This window comes from Myodes glareolus, chromosome 7 (assembly GCF_982192425.1).
Source record: "Myodes glareolus chromosome 7, mMyoGla1.1, whole genome shotgun sequence".
Classification (NCBI taxonomy): domain Eukaryota; kingdom Metazoa; phylum Chordata; class Mammalia; order Rodentia; family Cricetidae; genus Myodes; species Myodes glareolus.
Window position 1 is genome coordinate 24,213,077 of NC_142032.1, and position 23,977 is coordinate 24,237,053.

The 23,977-nt window shown below is 45.5% G+C and overlaps 1 protein-coding gene across 3 annotated transcripts in view; it reads left to right on the top strand.

Moving 5' to 3' along the window:
* The first annotated feature begins 7,291 nt into the window (after window positions 1-7,291).
* The window catches only part of Myof (myoferlin), a 147,917-nt gene continuing 131,231 nt past the window's right edge, over window positions 7,292-23,977 (top strand). For all 3 annotated transcript variants that reach the window (XM_087907939.1, XM_087907941.1, XM_087907940.1), the window contains exon 1: window positions 7,292-7,472. In XM_087907939.1, coding sequence (XP_087764065.1) covers window positions 7,385-7,472 — 88 coding nt within the window. In that variant the 5' untranslated portion in view covers window positions 7,292-7,384. The remainder of the gene's footprint in view (window positions 7,473-23,977) is intronic.

Sequence of the window (23,977 nt, forward strand, 5' to 3'; positions counted from 1 at the left end):
GGAGCAGTGCGCTGATAAACTCTCCCAGTTTGAAAACGGATTGTGAGCCCCCACGGCGACTCTGGATTGCAGGCGGTTGCGTCTTTATAGATCAAGTCTGGGTCTTAGTTGGCTTCCTTGAGAACTTTATTGTTTGCTAGGGTGTGTGTTCCTTAGACCCAGCGGGGGCGCGCCCAAAATTTACCGCGGAAAAATACTCAGCCTGGCGGTGGTGGCACACACCTTTAATCCCAGCCCTCGGGAGGCAGAGGCAAGTGAGTCTCTGTGAGTTCGAGGCCAGCCTGGTGTACAAGCGCTAGTTCCAGGACAGGCTCCAAAACTACAGAGGAACCCTCTCTCGGGGAAAAAATAAAAAATACCCCCCCCCAAAAAAAAGAAAAGAAAAATGCTCAGTAGCAAAGTATCCTAGGAAGGTTGTGTAGTACAAGGGTTAACCTCCTGAATGTCTCTTATGTGTCACCTTGAATACAACGTTTTCTGATCTATACTATCTCATAGTGTGATGGAGGGGTAAACGACAGAATGCTTAGGGTCTAACAAATGCAGTATGGTAAATAAAAGGTAGCAAAACCTCGTGTTATTGAATGAAGTGAATGAGAAACCATGTAAGGAATTTCAGATTTTTTTTTTAAGCAGGAAAATGGCAATCCAAGAAACTAGAATTCTCTTCTAATCTTAGAGGGTTCCGCTTCCTCCTGCCTGGAGTCTATGTTAGAAGACCGCAAACAGGCCTTTGCCTTTCCACGACCATCTTGCCCCCTGTCCTCTTTTTCAGGGGAAGGTATGTGGGCCCAAATAGGTGGAGTTGTCAATAACCCAGTGTTCCAAAGAGTAACCTGCTGTGGTGTGCTGGCTGTGCTTAGCTTCTTTACGCAGAGCCACAAGGAATACAGTTCAACACTTCTGTGTTGACTACAATGACATGTGTGGTTATTGCTGTGACTGGCTTTTCTGGCAAGCACCCTTTCCGACAAATTATTTTAATTACTTTTTTAATTAATAAAGACTGCCTGAAGATCTTAGAGTAAAAGTCCCAACTGGTCAACCTTACAGACCAGATTATGGTAACACACACCTTTAATCTCAGTAACAATAATGACAGGCACCTTTAATCCCAGTAGCCACACTAGTTGCCATAGAAACTGGGTGATGCATGCCTTTAGTGATGGTGGTACAAGCCTTTAATCCCAGCCCTAGAGAGGATTATAACATGGGAGGAAACAGCTCTCAACACAGTCTCATTCTGAGATTCCTGGAGGCAGGATCGCCATTTCAGACTGAGGTTGATGTAGCCAGTGGCTGGCTGTTTTGCTTTTCGGATCTTCAGGTTGAACCCCAATTTCTGACCCTGAGGTTTTATTAATTGTGCTTCAATTGACCTCTCATAATTTGGGACTAGGGAGTACTCAGGAGCGGGGAGACTGAGTTTCTAGCTAACTTTAGTGAGCCAGTGACCTACAAAAGGTGGATTTCAGTGGGCAGCTAATTCTGGAGAGTGCAGGATGGAGCGAGCAGAACAGGGACTTGGTAATTGTGTATGATTTCATTTCCGGGAAACAGTTTTCTTCATATTTGTGTCAGATGGAGGGATTAGGGGTGGGAGAAAGTTTGTCATAATGAAGTCAGGATGTGAATATTTGCTGTCCAGACTCCAGATAAGAGGCAAAATTAGAATCAAGAGTGGGGATCTCTCTCTCTCTCTCTCTCTCTCTCTCTCTCTCTCTCTCTCTCACACACACACACACACACACACACACACACACACACGGTGGGGGGCTTTAAAGTCAAATGGGAAGCAGAGCATAAAGGAGTATGGAAGGAATGGTGGGGAGAGGGTAACAAGCTCACTCTGGGACTGACACCTGACACCTGGTGCCCCATGGGGCCTGTGGGACCATACACTGCAATTCTACACCCACGCTGGGGAACTTGGTTCTGTTGGGAGCTGCCCGGATGAATAGGGACTACTAAGAGAGAGGAGCAGACTGGAGGGTCATTGTGAAGCTCAGTAGATTCTGTAAACGCGGTTCTTGGTTCTAGACATCAGTCTTGAAGCTTCAAGTAGCTGGCTGTTTCCATCACATCTCAAGGTGATCACATTCTCTAGGTGGTGCTGACAGATCCTGCAGGGCTATTCTAGGATAAGGATTCAAAACTCATCTTTATTCATGGAAGGAGAAAAATGGGACAGGCGGCAAGGTAAGGCTTTATCTCAGCAGGAGAGCTCATTTTCTGCCCAGTAGGAAACTGTTCTTAGGAAACAAAGAACGCCAAAGGCTGCTGAATGGCTTTAGACTAGTAAGTCTAAACCTGGAGGCTGCTTTGATTTGAAGGGTTGCATCTTCCAAAGGGTCTTCCATGATTCCACAGGATGCTGCCTGATGGCAGACCTCCATGTCTCATAGAATATTCTGGCACAGTTCCCCATGCTCTGTCCACCATGGCAGCGCTGGCCACCTCTCCTGATAACTGCTTGAAATGTGGCTGCTGTGAGTGGGACACTAAGTCTTGAATTTTACTTAATTGTGTTTTAGAACTGACACCTAATTCCATTATTAGGAAAAAAATTAAGTGTGTTTGCAAAAAATAAAACTTTGGGTACGGGAGCTAGTGAGATTGTTCAGAGGGTAAAAGCTCAGGTCACCGAGACTGAAAACCTGAGTTTGATCCTCAGGATCCACAGAAGAGAACTGACTCTGTAAGTTTGTCTACGCACAAAATTAAAGAAAAAATGTGTTTTAAAGAAAAGACATATGCGTATCTTTTGAACTGTAAATCTTATAAAAGTTAAATCTAGATCAAATACATCTGATGAAAATTTTATGTCCAAATTGAGATCTGGGACACTTATCAGATTTTAAAGACTTAGTGTAAAAAAAAGAATATAGAAGATTCTACTAATTCTTATTTATCGTCTTATATATTAAAAATCATAGTATTCTGGATTGACATTGAAATCAGTCTTAACTGTTGTGTTTATTTTTTTACTGTGACTACCGGGAAGTCTAAGATGGCAAGTGTGACTCATGTGAGACTCCTGTAGGACAGCACTGGTGTGCATAGACAGAGGGTCCTGTCAATGTGTTAGACTCCTGTAGGACAGCACTGGTGTGCATAGACAGAGGGTCCTGTCAATGGCTGAATCCTTGAAATGAATTCATATTAGGATGACATTATTGAGAGGTAGTGAAACGTGGGAAGTAGGGCTTGGGTGGAGACCATATTCTCAGGACTGCATTTCATCCTGCTCCCTTCTTGTTTTTGAGACAGGGTTTCTCTGTGTAGTTTTGGAGTCTGTCCTGTAACTTGCTCTATAGACCAGGCTGATCTTGAACTCACAGAGATCTGCCTGCCTCTGCCTTCTGTGTGCTGAATTAAAGGCATGTGCCACCACCGCCCAGCCTGGCCTCTTCTTACATCTTTTTCTCTGTTTCCTCAACCACACGTTCCCACCACCATGATTTTCTGCCCAGCACATCCTTTCCCCAGCTTGGTTACTTGTCAGGAGTTTTGTAACAGTAGTGAGAAAAGTAATGAACACCACTAACACCAGAACACCTCCCCCACAGACACACGTAGGCACACACACAAGCAGCCCAGGCACACACAAGCACACAGGCACAAACACACAAACACACACACACACGCACACATACACACACAAAGACACAGGGACACACGTTTAATCACATTTGCAGCACACACACACACACACACACACACACACACACTTCACAAGCCACTGTGATGTCAGACTGGAGCAAATTGACCAGCAGTCTCCACACATTCCCCATCTCCCACACAAACCCATGCAGCTGCCCCTCACTCCCAGAGTTCTCTTCTCAAACTCTTCTCCAGGAAACACAGATCAAGCTCCTGCAGTCGAGTGTCAATCCCTACTTGACTTCTTGTTTAGTTTAAGCGTATTTCCGGCTTACTCTTATATCTTAAATTAACCCAGAGGCAGATGGAGCTCAGTGAGTTCAGGGCTACCCTGGGCTACACAAGATGGATCCAGAAACAGATTCAGGTGGTGGTGGTTTACACCTTTAATCCCAGTGTTTGGGAATCACACACCTTTAATCCCTGCACTAGGGAGGTGGAGACAGGAGCGATTTGGCTGGGCAGAGAGCCGAATATAAAGGGGGAAGAGACAGGAACTCAGTGGAGAGTGGAGTCTGAGGTTTGGGGGAGACCCAGTGCAGGCTGGAGGATCACCCCTTCCTTCGGTCTGAGCATTGGTAGAGGTAAAAGGTCTCTCTAGTGGCTTATTGCTCTGCTTTTCTGATCTTCAGCTTAGATCCCAATAACCATCTCTGGGTTTTTAATTTTTCATGCTGCAGAGATTTATGTACCACCCTTGTGATTTGTTTTTTCCGAAGTTTTATCATCCCCACTGACATTAGCCCAGTTGACTTCACACAAAAGGAGTAGGGCATTTTCTTTGATTGATGATTGACGTGGAAGGGCCCAGCTCACCGTGGGTGACATTATTCCAGGGCTGGTGGTTCTGGACGGTGAAGAAAGCAAGCTGAACACACTATGAGGAACAAGTCAGGAAGCAGAACTCCTCCATAATCTCTCGTAACTTCCTGCCTCAGTGAGGTCCTGCCCTGGCTTCCCAGAATGATGAGGTTCAACATGTAAGATGAAATCAACCCTTTCCTCCCATGCTTCTTATGACCATGGGGTTGATCGCACCAGCAGAAACTCCAAGACACAGACTCTACTGACCTACAGAGGGCTGGAGTTCTTGGGGATGACAGTACCTTTCTACCAGTGTGTTCTCTAGTGAATTCTGAAATGACAATTCCTCCAGGAACTGAGAGGTGAACTAATATTTTTGTACACACATCAACAACCAGCCACAGATGGAGGAAGGGCTCAGAAAGCCCTACTCCTTCTTGATGGACTCTTTGCTTCTGACAGATTTGAAGACGGCAATAGTCATTGCCTTTAGTTGTGTATCTGCTGGTGGCTCCACCAGGCTTTAATGGATAGTCCTCATTCAGTGGTCCCACAGATGGCTCTGTTTAAACTAGATGGTCACAAAAATAAAAGTCATAAATCTAGGAAAGGAGAAAGGAAGGATTGAGGAGAGTGAAAATGGTGTAAGAAAAGGTTGGGGAGCTGGGTGGTGGTGGCATAAACACACCTCTAATCCCAGCACTCTGGAGGTGGAGGCAGGTGGATCTGATTTCAAGCCTGGTGTAGTAAGGAGAGCCTGCTTGTTAGTCCCGGCTGCTAGCTCAGCCCTAAAACAACCACACGGAAACTGTATTATTTAAAACACTACTTGGCCCATTAGCTTAAGCTTCTTATTGGTTAACTCTCATTTTAATTTAACCAATTTCTCTTAATCTATGTATTGCCACGTGGCAGTGGCTTACCAGCAAAGTATGTCCATCTCCTGTGGCTGATCCATGGCACCCCCTCACTCTGCTTCCTTCCTCCCAGAATTCAGTTCTGTCTTCTCCACCTACCTAAATTCAGGCCAAGACACATTCTTTATTCATTAACCAATACAAACAACACACAGAGGAGACTCCCACATCAGGCTGGTCTTCAAAGTGAGTTCCAGAACAGCCAGGACTAAGCAGAGAAACCCTGTTTTGAAAGCAAAGCAAAACAAAACAAAACAAAAAGAAAGAAAGGAAGAGAGAGAGAGAGAGAGAAAGAGAGAGAGAGAGAGAAAGGATGGAGTGGGGAGAATGTAATCAGAATGCATTATTTACATGTATGAAATTACCAAAGAACTAACTTAATAAATAAAAATCAGGGTGATTTTCCAGAGGATAAAAATGCCCTCTATTCTGCACAGTGGTGGCACACACCTTTAATCCCAGCATTTGGGAGACAGAGAAGGTGGATCTCTGTGAGTTCGAGGCCAGCCTGATTTACAAAGCAAGTTGCAGGCTAGGCTCCAAAGCTACAGAGAAATCGTGTCTCAAAAATAAATAAATAAATAAATACCTTTCACATGTGTGGTACACCTAGTGGCTTGTGCAGTGTGACATACTCTGTCATTACATTGAGAATTGTTAAGTGGTAATATTTATGATGTATTCATTTTTAGAGACATGTTTCACAGTAAAAGGAGAAAAACACTTAAAATTAATCTTTTCTAAACGACACTTAGACTTTCTGTGGCCACCAAATACAATTCTTTCTATAACTCCCGACTTTGAACAAGAATTTGAAAAACATCCTGAGATAAAATTCTCTAAGTTTAGTCCTACTTTCCCAATACACTTGCGCTGCCTGCTTCCAGTTGGTTCTTGATTGTATGCCAGAAGCAAAAATAGGTTCTATGTTTCCAGAGTCTGGTCTGGCCATTCTGAAACACAATGATCTGATTTACCAACTTGCATTAACAGTAAGACGGTGGAAATTATGAAATTCTAGTAAGACAACTGTGGTTTTCTACAATGCTTCCTGTCAGGTCCCACAGAGCTTGCGTCTTACAACACACATCCACTTATATCTATTTACAAATAAGGACATGGAAGGAGAGAGTGGCTAAGAACTTTGCCCCCCCTCCCCCCCCCGTGATGTAGCTCTCGAAAGTAGTAAAGAATCTCTTATGTGCTCTAACCGCCTTACGACACCCTCTTCAAGAGCAGACAGTGTATACTGACAACAGTGGACAGCCCTTTCTCCGTTTCCACGGAAGACTTTTATCTTTCCGTGACCCAGAGAAACTAGGATCCTACTTTCGAAGGGTTCCTATAGCGAATCTGTTGGGAAGGAAAGGGACCAAAGATAGTGAAATCTGTATAATCCGTTTCTTTCAGGTCCCGGACTTTAACTCAGCTATTCCTGCATCATGCAGTAGGGGGCGCCTCTTGGCAGCTTTTTAAAAACTCTAAAGTTGCGGAGGGGGCGTGTCCACCAGCGCGAGAGGAAAAGGCAAAAGCAAAATTAAACCCCGACTAAGTAGTTTTAAAACTCCACAAAACTCGGTAAACATTGCAAGAAGTGGTAGAAAAACAACAAATTAGGTTTCACGAGTTACTGCTAAGAGGCAAACAACATTCCTGTGGTTTTCCTGAACTGCCTGCCGTTTGTCCCAAATCCATCACTGTTTCATTTGCTGCACAAAAGTACTTTTCGTCGTGGTGTTCTTTTTCAGGTCCACATTTTCTGAATTCATGAGCCGTGCCTGCGGCCCTGCGTGGACTCTGGGAGTGTGGATATCAGTTTACACTGGGCCTTCTGCAAATAATCCTCCAGAGCGCCCCCACCCCACCCCGCCTCCTCCACCCTCCCAGCCCTGGAGAAACCCTCCCCTAGCCTGGAGATATCCTCTCCTAGGGCGGAGGGCCCAGCGCCAGCGCCCGCGTCTTCTCCGCCGCTTGGCAGCAACTTGCTTTCTCTAAGAGCCATGCTTCGAGTGATTGTGGAATCTGCCACTAACATCCCTAAAACGAAATTTGGGAAGCCGGACCCTATCGTTTCTGTCATCTTTAAGGGTAAGACAACGTTTTCTTCTCGTTCTGAAGCCCTTTTCTTGAAGGCGAGGCACTTGGATCTCATTCTTTTCAAATCAGCAGTTGGCCGAGGGTGAAGCGACTCTCTGTTCCCCTGGCGGTTCCAGGTTTACCTGGGCAGGTCAGGTTCGGATCACTGCTGAGGGCATTTAACTTGCTCTAGGGCTTTTGAGACTCAGTGAACGACCGGACATATCTGTGAACTCGTTGTGGGGAACCTCCATTTGCCACGCTCTTGAGTTCAGGTATGAAGGGCTTTGCTGGTTCAAAGTTTGTGTCCAAGGATGAGGGTGCATTTTTAAAACTTTCTCTCCTTGTGAGAAATGAGTAACGGAGGAAGAAGAGGAGCGATTCATTAACTGCTAGAGGCACCTTTACACTATTAACTAGTTCGATGCTGCTTTTACTGTCCTTTGTACTTTTGGAACATTATGAAGCTACTCTTTGTAATGTTCCGCATCTCCAGGAGTTGGATGTTTGCATAAATTCTGTAACTTTGGGATTGCCCAGCCCGAAGGAACTCTGAAGCGTGCACGCAGACACCTCGGGCGTCTGGCTGTGTGACCTTGGGCGAATGACTTCAACATTCCTTCGCGTCTCGGTGTTCCTCTGCAAGGAACAAGGGAGGAAGGTTTAGACTGGCCGGTCTTCAGAAAGTCTCTTGGAATTCCAAGCACTTATTTACGACACTAACAGTGTTTGCAGTGGAGGGGCACCAGGAAGGGTGAAACACCCTCCTCCTCCCAGGCGAGGCAGGTGACAGCAGCTCAGGCTGGAGAACAGGGGCAAACCTTGACTTGGGGGCTTCTTCTCTTTTCCCTTTGGCCATGGTCCTAGTAAGGTCACCATTTCACTTCTCGGTGGGGGCACCCTGCTTAACTAGAGCTTTGACAAGCAGGTATTTCCTTACCACACCTTGGCACATTTCCCTCCAACCCCAGGAATTAGACAACTTCTTCCTCACAGGTTCTGTGTGGCTTACCCCTTTCTCCACTCTTGTGTCCATTTCTAGTTTTCTTCTCAAATCTTTTTTTCCCCCTTGAGGGCAAGCAAAAAAAGGAAAAATACAAAATTCAAAGCTGCTAAATGGATGTTCAGTTAGAACGAGAAAAAGAAGGAAGGAAGGAAGGGAAAAGGAAGGAAGAAAGAAGGAAGGAAGAAAAATGAAGATTTTTGTTTGAAGAAAACAAAATTAAGACTCTTACAGGACAGTGCAGTTTACAGTTCTTACTCTGCTCTGGATTACCGGGAGTCATATGGAACTCATTTGCATATAGTACTTTTAAAGTCTATTTATCTTAAAGTTGGTACACAACACTGACATCACTTGAAGAATTTGTGCCTTTCATCACTGGCACTTAAAAAGGCGCTGGAATTGAGAGGTCCCTTTTGAGGCAAATTGTACAGATTATGGGATAATCTGGAATTATCACTTAAAAATCTAACTTATCTTGGAAGAATATGTAGTATCTGCAATTTCTAATTGTCCAAAAATAAATTGATGAATGAGAACACTCAACTGAAATGGGGATATTTTAAACTGGCAAATGTGGTCTAACCAAACAATCATGTTTCTGATTCCCTTTAGGTGTGCAGATTGTGTGGTAAAGTCATTCATTCATTCATTCATTCTTCATTCTTTGAGCACAAGAAAGATCATTGAACTCAATGTGGGAACATTTGAACTCTAGGCAAACATTCTTTTTGCTGGGGGTCTCCCCTTTTTTTTCCATCCTGGAGATCAAACCTAGGGTCTTGCACACACACAGTGCCCCTGAGCTGCACCTCTGTCCTGCACATCTGGGCACTAGCCAGCATTCCTAAATAACTGATAACCTTGGCTATCCCAGCTGTTACCATCCGGATCTCAGCTTTCTTAGCTATGGCATGCAGCAGGATGCTCTCTTTCTTGCTTTAAGATGATGGAACTTTCTAGTACCAAGACTTTGACCATGTGTTCTCAGTGAGTTCTGAGAGCCATTGTCTTAGACGGTATGGGAGAGACAGTAACGGATATGATTTCTTCTCATGCCTTCCTTCTTCCCCAGCAGTCTGAAAATTTTGGTGATGGCAAATTCTTCTCACTGTGTATCCAGTGTTGAGCAGGACTAAGTCCTGATAGAACTAAGGATCTTACATAGTAGTATCAATGTTCATAAATGGCCAGCGGGGGAAACCAGCTCTGCATACTTTCCATGACGGCAGGGAACACGGCTGATTGAGAGGAGGACACGGGGCTGATGATGCTCGTGTGGCTACTGTGAGGCTGTGTCCCCCAGTTTTCCATCGCCGTGACGACAGAGACAACCACCCAGGAAGAAAGAGCCTTGCTTTTGGCTGGGGGTTTTGGTGGTTTGCTCTATGACTGATCAGATCGATTGCTTTGGCACTTCCTGGTAGGAGTGTGTGCCAGAGTAAAGCTGTTCACAACACAGACAGAAAAGGAGGGAAAGGAAGAGATAAGGGTCTTAGCCTCTTTACAAACACACCCCAGTGATCTAAATCCTCCTACCAGTCCCCAGCTTTTACAGGTTCTACCCCCTAGGTTCTGCCACATAGTAGGCTGGAGAATAAGTCTTTTGCTGCTGGAACTTTGAGGGCCACATCTCTGAACCCCAGCAGAGGTCCTGCTGGCCTGCAGCTAACACTGCAGCCGGGAGCATACATACTGGTTATTAGGACTAGTTTGGAGCTGACCTCTGGCTTTGTGTAGCCTTCCATGCCGGCTGTGGAGTTGTCGTTCTGGACCTCATGAATCAGGAAGGCAGGTTGGGCTTCTACTGTTGGAATTGGAATGTGCAGGCATAGATTAGGAAGGCAACAAAGCCTATGTCATTTTTCTTTCTCCCTCTTGGGTTCCACGAACCAAATTCTAAATTTTAAGCCAGCTTGTCTGAGGGCTAGAGGTAGTCATCTGCTTGTAGACAACCAGAGTGTGTAGCTGAGTCCAGCAGGAATTAGACTGTACGGAGCTCTGAGACCTATGAACTCTGAGACACAACCATTTAGAGATTTTTAAGTATGGGCTGGTGAGGAGGCTCAGTGGTTAAAAATGCTTGCTACCAAGATGGATGACCTGAGTTCAGTCCTGGACGCACATGGAGAAAGAGAACGTACACCTGTAACTTGTCCTCTAATCACCCCACCAACACACACTCTCATACACACACTCACACAGGGACAGAAACTCACAGACATACACACATAGACACACACTCTCACATATAGACATACTCTCACACACATATACACACTCACACACAGACACACATATACATACACACACTCACAGACACACATATACACTCACATGCACACATAGACACACTCACACACAGACATACACATACTCACAGACACACATATACATACACACACTCACAGACACACATATACACTCACATGCACACATAGACACACACACTCTCACAGGGACAGAAACTCACAGACATACACACATAGACACACACTCTCACATATAGACATACTCTCACACACATATACACACTCACACACAGACACACATATACATACACACATTCACAGACACACATATACACTCACATGCACACATAGACACACTCACACACAGACATACACATACTCACAGACACACATATACATACACACACTCACAGACACACATATACACTCACACACACATAGACACACTCACAGACACACACATATAGGCACACACAGACATACACACACTCAAAGACACACACAGACTCACATACAGTGACACACACATAGACACACTCACACACAGACATACATTCAAAGATATACACACACATTTCCATACAGGCACACAGACATACACACACTCACAGATACACAGACACATACACGCATGTACACACACACTCACAGACACACACATACCACACACAGACGTATACACACAGACACAAACACACACACAAACAAAAGAAAAATTTAAATTTTAGTTTATGTCATATCTTAATTCTTTGAATATCAGCAAAATAAAGTAAAAAAACCCAGCACTATAGAAGGGATTATACAGCTGAAAAGTGAAAATTCTCACTCCACCCCTTCCTAACGTTCCCACTCTCCCGGGAATCTGGTCCAAATAATTTGTTTGTTTGAGGCAGGGGCTTATGTAGCCAAGCTCAGCCTTCGAGTTCATGGGTATCTGAGGATAAATTGAAATTTTCTGATATTCCTCATTCTCCGTCTCTCACCCGTTTATTCTGCACAATTAGGTTTATATCTCTTATAAGCCTCTTGCAGCAGACCTGCAAGTGGCTCCTGTCTTGTGAGCATGCGCACTTGTGAGCATGCGCACAAAGGGCTGGTGCTGTAGGGGTTTTTGTTTTGCTTTGTTGGTCTATAATTTTTTAAAGGTCATTTTGCTAGATGGATGTTACCATGCACTTTCATGGTCCCTCTGGCTCATCCCTTGCTTCTGTGTGGAAGAATTCTTCTCTTGAAAAGGTTTAGTGGAAAGAACCCTTCCTTGTGTGTGCCCACCCTGCTGTGCCTGTACAATGTGGCAGCATTTTATAGGGTCATCCCACTCCCGGGAAACAAGGCTGCCACAGTCACAGTTTCCCTATCCTGTCCTTACGATAGGGTCCTTTTGCCACCAAGTTTCCTGTCTTCTTGCAGAACTTTTCCTTGTGAGTTGTCATCTGCCAACTGTCCAGATGTGCACTTGGTGATTGTTGGCTTAGCATGTAGTTTTCTGCACTCTTCTTATGTCCCTTAGACATGTTTTAGTGTGCGAGCCTAGACATTTTTAGTGCCTCTTCCCATCAGCACAGTCAAACTTTGTAATCTCCGCCCCCGCCCCCTTTTGTTTGTTTGGTTTGTTTTTGAGACAGGGTCTCACTAGGTAGCTCTGGCTGTCCTGGGCTCACTCTGTAGACCAGGTTGGCCTCAGACTCATGGAGATCTGCATGCCTCTGCCTCCCACGTGCTGGGATTAAAGACATATACCACTGTGCCCAGCCCCAATTTAGAAAGCTTAAAGAAATCACTTCCTCTCCTTAAGAATCCTTGGGGGTGGGGGCGGGGATCAGTAAGGGCCGCTCTGGAAGGAATGAGTCTGTGAGTCTTCTGAGAGTGACTTGCCTGTCCTCATTCACCTGGATCCCTGAGCCATCTCAGGCCCCGCTTGCTTGTTTCTTAGCAAGAACCACTTTGTTATTTGAAATTACTATCTGAAACTTTATCATAAAAAACTTGCAAGTAAAAACCTCACACATTAAAATTAACCAGACTGGAAAGTCTATGCATCTCAATGAATTTACTGAATTTTACTGAATTTGATTGAATAGTCAATCAAATAGTTATGATAATCAAATAAGTAAATAAATACAATGCTGAACCAAAATCAAATAAATAAAAAGGAATTGTTATCTGCAATTTGTTTTTTGATTTTATTTTCATTTTGGGGGGTATTGATATAGAAGCGTGTGTGTGTGTGTGTGTGTGTGTGTGTGTGTGTGTGTGTGTGTATGTAAAATGATAAGGCAAGTTGACATAATTACCACATCAAGATTTTTTATTTCCTTGTGTGAGAAACATTCAAATTCCTGAGACATTTTCCTTCCTTCCCTCCTTTTTTCTTTTTCTTCTTGTGCGTGTCTGTGTGTGTCTGCTTTGTGTGTATATAGTGTGCATGCCAGCAGCACTTGTATGGAGGTCAGAGGTCAGCCTTGAGTGGCACCTCTCATCTCCCACTGTGGAGGCAGGTCTCTTGTTCGTGGGTGGGTGGTACGCACATTCCTGGGGACTCTTCTGTCTCTTCTGTAACAGAGTTTGAATGATAGAACCACGCTGTGTACAGCTCTGTGTAGGCTGTGGAGAGTTGAACTCAGATCCTTGCCCTTGCTCAGCAAGCGCTTTACCCACTGAGCCATCCCCACACTGTCCAGAGACACTATAACCTCTAAAAAGCTGTGAGAATTCATTAAGGCTGATGAAATCCGATGGGTGAAGGGTCTCCCAGGGCCCATTCTCTGTAGTCTGTGAAGGTGTAGTCCATAGAACTTTTGCCCTCCTACGGTCCATTATAGAGTCTAGAAGATTCTTCCTGGCTAATGATGGTCATGGAGCACGGATAATTTCATAGAACCATGGTATTGTATGGACAAATACTCAGGAAGGCCAAATTGTTTAATCTACTGAGTCATCCTCCTCGCTTCCCGGAGAAAAGGGCTTGGACACTCACTTGCTGAAGGATGGTGGACCCGCCCTGCTGAAGCACGATCATTGTACGTTTCCCAAAGGCACATTCTTTGGCGTTCAGTCATTTATAAAACCACAGTTGCCTTTAGAAATTAATTAACATGTCCCTTTTCCCTTTCCTCCTTCACGACATAGCTCACCCCGATGCCCTCAGTCAGGGACATTGGCACTTTTCTGATTATTGGTTTCTCCCTGCCCCTAGGGTTTCTAAGCCCTGTCTCAGTGGTGTGGTAGGTTTATGCCTTCGCCAACACGTGACACACTGGTATGGAGTATGCTTTTTCAGTGTGAATCATTGAAAGTAAAGAGCTGGCAGAAGATTAGAGACATCACGAATAATAAAACCTTTGCTTGCTAATTCTGATAAATTAAAGGGGCCGTGACGATTGGCCCATCTTCCTTTCTCAGGAAGAATCACACTTAAAGTTCTCTCAGGTGCTTGGTGGGTGGACCTAGGTGAGGAGCTACTGCCCCACATGTTCCTGAACACTGAGCACAGCTGCCTTGGAGCAGCTGCCTAGGAGACAAACTGACATGTCTGCAGGCTCATGTCTGGGAAGAGCCATGAGAGGCTGCTGACTTCCATGCCGAAAACAGATATGGGAAACACTCACTGGTCTACAGCACAAATGCTGCCTGGCACAGTCTGATGTGACAGCAGCCACCTTGGTGACTTCACAGTCCACTGAACAGCTGCTCTGTTGAACAGGGGTGTACTCTGAGCACAGGTCCCACAGAGACATCTGTGGAACATCTGTCTTAAGCCTTTGTCAACTAACTTCTAATTGGCCATTGCAGAGCAAAGGGCCTGGGCTTTGGAGCCAGCAAAGGGAGATCTGAATGAGAATTTTAATTGCCACTTCTTATTTCCTAATTGCTCCAGAACAGGTGAAATCTTCAGTGTTTTAAACAATACTCAGTTTTTTTTTAATCAATTTGACACAAACTGAGTCACCTGGCAAGAGGATCACTTCAAGTTTAAGGCCAGTCTGGTCTACATAGCCAGTTCCAGACCAAGCATGTATAGGGAGACCTTGTCTCAAAAATCGAACCAAACCAACCAACCAAGCAAACAAAAAGAATACATAGAAAATGAAGTTTTAAGAAGATGTTGACATTTAATTTGGTCTTAATTAAAGGATAAATGGAAGTTAGGAGGCAGCTGGACTGGGTTTACATCATAACAACTAGGAGGCTGAGACAGGGGGATCACAAGTTCAAGGCCTGATTGGGCGGCATAGTGAGACCCTGTGAAAGAAAAAAAAAGGAGTAAGGGATGGAGGGAGGAGGAAGAAGGCATTCCAGACTTTGAAACAATCACAAAGGACAGTGGAATTGTGGGTTTATGTGGTAAGATTAACAAGAGTAGTCTGGGGCTCGGCAGTGGTGATGCACGCCTTTAATCCCAGTACTCAGGAGGCAGAGGCAGGTGGATTTCTGTGAGTTCGAGGCCAGCCTGATCTACAAAGTGAGTTCTGGGACAGCCAGGGCTACACAGAGAAACCCTGTTTGGAAAAATCAAAACCAAAATCAAAAAAAAAAAAAAAAAAAAAGAGTAGTCTGGTCAGGGAGTTGTGATTCACTGGTAACTACTGGGAAGCCTTTCCACGAAAGGCATCCCCAGAGTCTGGTAGATTGCTTAGGTTTATTGATTGAGTCAAATGCTCCCTAGGGCAGAGGAAACGCCTTCAGGCTGCCATTGGAAGGGAAGAGCTAATGAAAAATACTAAGGAAGCATCCTGATTGATCCAAGTTAGGAGGAAACCACACCTCGCTGGCAAATTGGGCCCTCCTTCTTGCACTTCAACGCGTGTGAAATGGAATACAGTTACCAGACTGACTGCCCTGTGTCTAGTCAGAGTGTTTACCCTGCGGGTGAATGCAGGCTCAGTGGGGTGGCTCTGTAAGACAAGGTCATGAGGGAGGCTCCCGAAGGTCACATGGGGAGCATTTCCTCGTGGGTCTCATTCCCTCCTTTTCCTGCACCCCTGTCCAACCTGGAAGGGTAAGGTGTCACAGTCATTCTGCAAGGAGCCTGTCCAGGCTTGTGCAAAGAAACGGGAGGTTTCTACAGCTACAGAGAAATCTTACAAAGTATAGGTTATGTGCACACAGGAGTCAGACGCATGTCAGGCAAGGGCCGTGTGAGTGAGTATTTCCTGCTGGTCCAGTTGTCAGGTTGGTGCACCCCAATTAGCAGTGGCCAAAGAGAGCAGCAGCCCAGGACATACAAAGCAGGTATACCGGAAATATCTACTACAGTATGAGCTCTGAAGACCTAGACGTTGAACCACTTGGCTCCTCTCCTTTCAGCTCAGGGAACCAGACCTGTTTTCAATCAATTACTTGACCCAACCCTGTATAAAGAGTCCCCTTTTCTATGGTCAACACAGTGTGTGGAAAGTCTTTGGACTGGGGGGAGGGTAAGTTTTGCCTCCGGTTTTACTACTAGGAGGTGAATATCTTTGGGTAATTACATTTCTAGCCTTCATTTCCTCATCTGTAAAATGCTGGGAAAATGTTCCCCTTCCACGGTGTTATAAGGGGCAGTAGCAATAAAAATATCTAATACACTTTCAAGAGTTCGTTCCTTCCCCTTCCTGTGACTTCTTCTTCCGTCTCTGGGGGCATGCATAGAATCCTGGGGGACATTTCTCAGGGACAGCCCAGGCTTAATTGCTCAGAATAAGTGGAATCCCCTTTAGCTATGACTGCACCAGAATCTTTTTTTCTTTAGGTTTAAAGTCCCTCATGTTTGTTTTTATAATATATTTATAGTTTGATTGAGAGTAATATGATAAATGTTCACACACATGCAAAGAGGTCAGGAATATTTTTATATGGTAGGTTTGTTGCTTGGTTAACACCTATTAAGCTCTACTTACATCTATACCTATAATGCTGCCTCAACACACATACACATATAATGGTAGTTTTTAAATGTTTCTGAAAATTCCTTGCAAACTTTGTTGTAAATTTTGCCTCCAACCATGAGGCAGTGTCTAATAGTCCCTATACTTTGATGTAGGCTGCCTTGCCGATTCTTGCTAACAATTAGTGTGTACAGCAAAACAGCTCATGACATCCAGGGCTGTACCATCATGGGAAACATATCCTCTGTCTGGTTTTCTTCTTGGGATGTTCATCTTGGGAACTGAGCCAACACATAAAAAGTTCAGCTGAGGTTACCATGTTGATGAGATCACTTCCGCACAGAGAAATGCTGAGGAGTCCAGGCTTTCCAGTCCCCAGGGACTGCACCAGAACCTTAAGGCTGGGCCTATTCTGGTTTATTGTTGAGAGTGTGTCAGGCCCTCTCTTAGGCACAAGGTTAAGTTCTTTGTTTTTCTTTGTAGTGAGAGACATATAACATTTATCATCTCAGCATTTTAAAGTACACTGTTCTGTTATGAAATATTCATGATGTTGCTCTTACCTTTAGGCTATGGTAAATAATGCCGCTATGAACGGTGGGATGCAACATGGGCCTATATGCATTTTGTGTGTGTGTGCGTTGGGGAGGGGACACGACTCAGAGGTGGAGTAACTGGACCCTGCCATCATTTTGTTTCTAATTTACTGCTGTGCTCCCCAGCAACTGCTCTACGAGCAGCGCATGGAGGTTCAAATGTCTCAGCATCCTTGACACTGTCTCAATGAATGGACCATATAGGTGCTTAGCAACTTCACTTGGAGTGATCTTGCAGCTCGTTTGCCTCATCAGCACAATGGCAAGGGCTACAAGGTTATCCATTCCTGAGGTTCTGTAGCCAGAGTTTTGCTGAAGGTACATGGGAAACATACTTGGTCCTCTGCACAGGTCTCTTCCAGTCTGGGCTCCTCAGCCAGTGCTGAAGGCAAAGGCCACTCTGCTCTTGCCACAAAAGTATGTTGGGAGATGAGATTAGCATTATCCTTAAGTCAGGTGGTCTTGACATTCTCTCCTCACCCGCTGCACTCCCTGGTAGTGGACTGTGGGCTTGCTGTCTGCCCCTCTGTTAGACAGTACATTTCATGAACACAGGGCGTAGGTCTCTTTTCTCTAGGAACTAACTGGTTGACTGGCAGACAGGTAATAGGAAACACGTAGTAACTGAATTAACGACCTTGTCTCTTCTCATTCATCTGACTAGGGAGTCACAGACCACAGGAACCAAATGGGACCAGATCTCTGTCCCCTAACTACAAACCTGATTTTGAGTGTTTATGGCTTTGGGAGTTTTACAGACTGATTGGGATCAATGAATCTGTACCTGAGAAAGTCAGGTCTCACCAGACCACTCCCAACCCAGACCTTTACTTGTTTTATTTTGAGACAGGGTCTCTGTGTGACAGCCCTGGCTGTCCTGGAACTCATTATGTCGACCACGCTGGCCCTGAACTCACAGTGACCTGCCTGTTTCTGATTCCCGAATGCTGGGATCAGAGGCCTGTGCCACTATGCCCAGCACTAGAGCTGTAATCTTAAATCTCAAGAACCTCAAGTCTCTGTTTTCCCAGCTGTTGTTGTTGTTTTGGTTTGGTTTTAGTTTTTTAAGACACAGTTTCTCTGTAGCTTTGGAGCCTGTCCTAGAACTTGCTCTGTAGATCAGGCTGGCCTCTAACTCACAGGCTGGCCTCTAACTCACAGAGATTTGCCTCTCTCTGCCTCTCAAGTGCTGGGATTAAAGCGTGCACCACCACCACCCAGCCCAAAGATCTTTTTTCTTTTTTAAAGATTTTTTTTTTTTTTTTATAATACAGAGTTCTGCCTACAATGCCCACCAGGAGAGGGCACCAGATCTCATTACAGAGGGTTGTCAGCCACTATGTGGTTGCTGGGAATTGAACTCAGGACTTCTGGAAGAGCAGCCAGTGCTCTTTACCTCTGAGCCATCTCTCCAGCTCTCCCCCATGATCTTTTTATAAAAATGAAACAACTTGGTGTGTCTCAGGTGTCTGGACCTAAAAGGCTGTTTATTGTCACCCCACCTCTTGAAGTCCGGCTCTCTTTGCTCATTGAGAAGTGAAAAAGCCAGTGAGCTATGTTAGGGACTAAAGAGACAGGAAGTTTGTAACTCAAGTGAGGACAACTGGGAGGAGCCGGAAACTCTCCTTTAGAAGGCTAACCTGAGTCTAGAGAGGTTTTTACATTATATTAAAATAACAAATCAGTCTGTTTAAATCAGAATATTTTATTATTTTTTAAAATGTCATAGCTATTATGTTCTGTGACCCTACTGTGTGCTTCACTATCTACAAACACACTGTCCAGTGGAGCTCCTACTGTGTGCTTCACTATCTACAAATGCACTGTCCAGTGGAGCTCCTACTGTGTGCTTCACTATCTACAAATGCACTGTTCAGTGGAGCTCCTACTGTGTGCTTCACTATCTACAAATGCACTGTCCAGTGGATCTCCTACTGTGTGCTTCACTATCTACAAATGCACTGTTCAGTGGAGCTCCTACTGTGTATTCACTATCCACAGACACACTGTCCAGTAGAGCTCTTACTGTGTGCTTTACTATCCACAGACGCACTGTCCATTGGAGCTCCTACTGTGTGCTTCACTATCTACAGACACACTGTCCAGTGGAGCTCCTACTGTGTGCTTCACTATCCACAGACACACTGTTCAGTAGAGCTTCCTATGATGTGGAAATAGTGGAACAAGATCTGGCCTAGATAGGAGGCCACGAGTCACATGTGGTTGCCATTCACCAAAATGCAGCCACTGTGACCAAGGGACTGAAGTTTTAATGTTAACTGTAACTAATGCAAATGTGCCTAACTGCATGTGGTTACCGACGACTCTAGAGCCGCACAGATCGCAGGAGATGGCCACAGTGGCTGCGAGTCCATATCTTCCGCTTGTTCATGGTGGCAAGCACCTCCAGGTCCTGGTGACCTCATCTGTCAAATGCAGAGCATAGTAGCCACTAACCCACACAGCGCAGGTGTGGGGATTCACACTCAGGCATTAAGAGCAGAGATTACTGAGTGTTGATGGCTTCTGAGTCTTCTGGAGGCTTGTAGTAGACAGCCAGCCTGCGGGATCATCTCAGGCCACTTTACCGCCCCTTACTCCATCAGCTCCTGCACCTCCGCCGTGTGTATTATCGAATCCCCATTGTTTTCTTAGGGAAGTCTTTCATCTCCATCACATGCTGGGAACTTGGGCAGAGGCAGGGCTGGGTTTAATTGGTTCCAGATTACTCCTGGGCTCTGACAGAGCTCAGTGTAGCAGAGGTGACTGCACACAACTAGGCCCTGCCATCAAGTCAGGTGAATGAGTACTCCGGCCCCCTCTACAAGGATTGGGTTGTTCAGTATGCTGGGGTCATTTGGATCTAGTTAGAAAGCAGTAGAAAGTTTACTGAGAAAAAGACATTTTTTTTAAAAAAAAAAAAAAAAAAAAAAGGAAGGAAAAAGAAAACCTAACCTTCCTGCCGGAGCTTTGCCGCAGATAAGGCAAACATTTATGACAGGCTGTGACTCAGACCCAGAAGTGACATGGCTTAGCAGTGAATCAGTTCCACTGATAAGCAAGATCGGACTATTTTATTAGCAGGAACTAAGGCCTAACTCTTATTCATCAAGTGTTTCTTAAAGTCTCATATTTAACTGGCAGGGTGAAGCCTCATTTTATTTGACCATAAAGTTTTATTTTTGTTTGTTCTTTTGCCTACACCATCGTTTTCATCCCAGTACCACTACATGTGAACTAGGAAAACAATTTTGTTTCCTTCCGTCCTTCCTTCCTTCCTTCCTTCCTTCCTTCCTTCCTTCCTTCCTTCCTTCCTCCCTCCCTCCCTCCTTCCCTCCCTTCCTTCCTTCTCTCCTTCCCTCCCCCCCTTCCCTCCCTTCCTTTCTTTTTTCAAGGAGGGTTTCTCTGTGTAACAGCCCTGGCTGGCTGTCCTGGAACTCTCTCTGTAGACCAGGCTGGCCATGAACTCACAGAGATCCACTGCCTCTGCCTCCCAAGTGCTGGGATTAAAGGCCTATGCCACCACCGCCTGGCCTGCTATCTTCCTTCTAATAAACAACATAAAAGTTATGTTTCTGCTCATCCTTCCTCATTACCTGCGTGTGTCACCCCCCCCACCCCCCGCCCCGTCTCTGCCTATTGATAGCATCTTCTTGGGACTTAAAAGCATGGATAATTCAATAACTATGGGTGAGGGATGCTATGTCAGATATCACCGTAGCTCTTCAGATAATGGGGAGCAAGCTGAGCTTATACCCTACCCACAGGCAGCCTATAGACTATGCTGTTAGCAGAGCAGAGTTTGATGAAATCAGCCGGAAAAGTTGTCCTCGTGTTGATGACAACTGTTATCTACTGTGTAACAGTTTCACACCTACTAGCTTCATTCTAATTCATTTATTTTTATCACTGAAAATATGTAGGTTTTTGTTTGTTTGGTTTTGGTTTTTGAAGACAGAGCTTCTCTGTGTAGCCCTAGCTGTCCTGTCCTGTAGACCAGGCTGGCCTCAGACTCACAGAGATCCACCTTTCTCTGCCCTCCCACGTGCTGGGATTATAGGTGTGTGCTGCCAACCACAGCTCTAAATATTTTTTTAAGTTGTGCTGGCGGTGTGTCTGTTCGTACACGGGTACAGGCAGGGAGGTGTGCCTGACGAGCACGTGGAGGCCGCGGAGGACACTGCGCATCCTCTTTTGCGCTCCACCGTATCCCTTTGAGGCGGTCCCTCACTGAACCTTGTGGTTTTTAGGCTAGGTTAGACTGGAAGCCCCCACACCGTTCCCATCTTCCCAGTTTCCAAGCCATGTTGCTAGGGTCACGGGTATATGCAACCACATCCATTTCATTTTTCTTAAGATCCAATCTCAAGTCCTGCCCTGGGCCTTCTCTTCAGCTCTTTCAGTGCTGGAGAAATGGTTTTGGATAGAGTAACTACCTAGTCTCATAGCCGGTCCCAGGGAGAGCTGGGGTTCCACAGTGTGCTACCCTCTGGGGAGGCTGTTGCCTTGTTTCTTATGCAGAGCTGAGTGAGTCTCAGCCACGTCTGCTCTGTCTGCTGGTGACTGACCCTCTCCTCCCCTCGGCTTTTTCAGCACTCTGTTTCCTCCAAAGGAGAATCGTAATACCGTGGGTTTTTGTTTTGTTTTGTTTTAAGCAGTGTCTCTCTATGTAGCCCTGGCTGTCGTGGAGCTTTCTATGCAGACCAGGTTGGCCTCGAACTCACAGAGATGCTCCTGCCTTCACCTTCCAAGTTTCTAGGATCAAAAGTGTGAACCCCCATGCCTGGCTCCAGGCTCTTTTCTACCATTGCATTTCCTTGGGAATCTCAGCCCTTGGGTTTCTTACCCTACTGGGGTCACAGACTGGGCGCCGGGGCCTTCAGTCTGCACACTTCTGACCTCCAAAGCCTTATCTGAGACTCCTGATGCTATCTACAGGAGTGGCCTGGTTTGAAGAAGCCCTTCCCCCAACGAGGTGTCCAAAGCCATTTCATGGGTGTGGTATATTTGTTGTTCAGAGCCCTTGGAGCAGCTAGGGTGTATTTCTACGTTTGTAAGTGAGGAGGGTACATACCTCAGCGAGACTGAGGGAGAGCAGAGCTGTGTGGCCAGGAAGAGGCAGAGAAGGAAGAGAACCTGGATTTGTATTTGGGTTCATAGTCTGGACATGACCTTTCCCACAGCTCAGGGCCCAGCAGGTCCTCTCTGTGCATCCAATCTCTCACTTTAATTCCACACAATGTTCCGTCCTAGGCTCCACTGACAATGAGCAGCCCACCTCCACCCCTGACTCCAGGTCCTTCCTCAGATCTGTCGCTAACAGCTAGCCAGCTTATTTAGGAGCTAGAGGCCAGAGCCAATCACAGCACAGGAAAGAGGGCTGAGATTGTTTTAAATTGTCGGCAATGATGAGACCCTCCTCAGAGATAAGATGACCTATGATATGAGATATTGCCTATTGTGGAGCACGGGGGCTGAGGCTTGGAGTAAATTCAGTCATTTTTTTTCACCAAGGAGTAACAGGATCTGATTATCATAATCTCTACTCTGTTTTTGTTTTCAAATTTCTCTTCTGGGGTTATTTGACTTCCTCTTGGTACGATGTCTTGGGTAGAGACTGGCTGAAGCAGTTACTGATTCCGATTCACAGAACTTCCCATGATCTCAGGCACATTTCTGTTCTTTCATTTGATTCTTGGTTGCCTCCGTCCCTGGTGGGCTTTTAATATCTCCCTTTTACAGAGGTTCTGGGTCCCCTAAGATTCAGGTCCTCAGCTGCCCTGGATGAGAGTTGGCTAAGGACCAGCCCGGATTCACTCTCTAGCAAATTATGTCTCAGAAACCAGCAGGAACCGAAACTCGTGCATTCAAATAAACTGTTTAACTTTATTGTGTCTTGGAATGAAGGTGGTGAGAAAAGGTTAGGCAGGGAGTGTGTGTGTGTGTGTGTGTGTGTGTGTGTGTGTGAGAGAGAGAGAGAGAGAGAGAGACAGACAGAGAGACAGAGACAGAGACACAGAGAGAGACAGAGAGAGAGACAGAGAGAGGATAAAGTGCTTACTTAGCATACAGAAAGCCCTGGGCTCAAGTTCTGCATAAAGGCATATATATATATATATATGCAATCCCAGAATGTAGGCTGAGTTAGGCAAACTATATATCAAGTTTATGGCCAGTCTGGGGTACCTGAGACCCTGTCTCAAACATTAAAATTAAACTTAAAAAAAGAACAGGTGACCTCTTACACCCTACAGGTGTCTGGCAGATTATAAATCCTACACGAGGAAGCTGGTTCTCATGAATATTAGATACCAAGGCTCACTAGTGGAGACATCCAGATAGAGTAGGGGGAAGCAGCTTATATGGCTGGGAAGTCTTGAGAAAGACATGGGTTGCTGGGTTCCTCAGCCTACAAAGGCGTCTCAGCGTGCAGGCTTAGAAGTGAAGCTGACTTGAGGTGAAAGACTATCCTGCCCTTTTCCCTGTAGGAAGCCTGGGGCAAATTAACATCTCCTGCTTCTGTTCCTTCATCTATAAAATGGGCACTCTAGTACCCCGGTAGTAAAGTTGGGCATGGGTGTAAAGTGCCTACATAGGGTGGAGGCTCACATATAAAACCAGCCTACTACCAGTGGGGCTGGATACCATTCCCCAAGTGGGCTTTAAGAGGGGGCTTTTGTGAGTCTTTCAGATGCCCAGGGTTCACTGCAAGTCTCTTGGAGGACTAGTGTTTCCTTCAGGAGCTCACAACCCAAAAGGCCATCTCAGAGGCCTGTGGGGCATTGGGCTGCAGACGCAG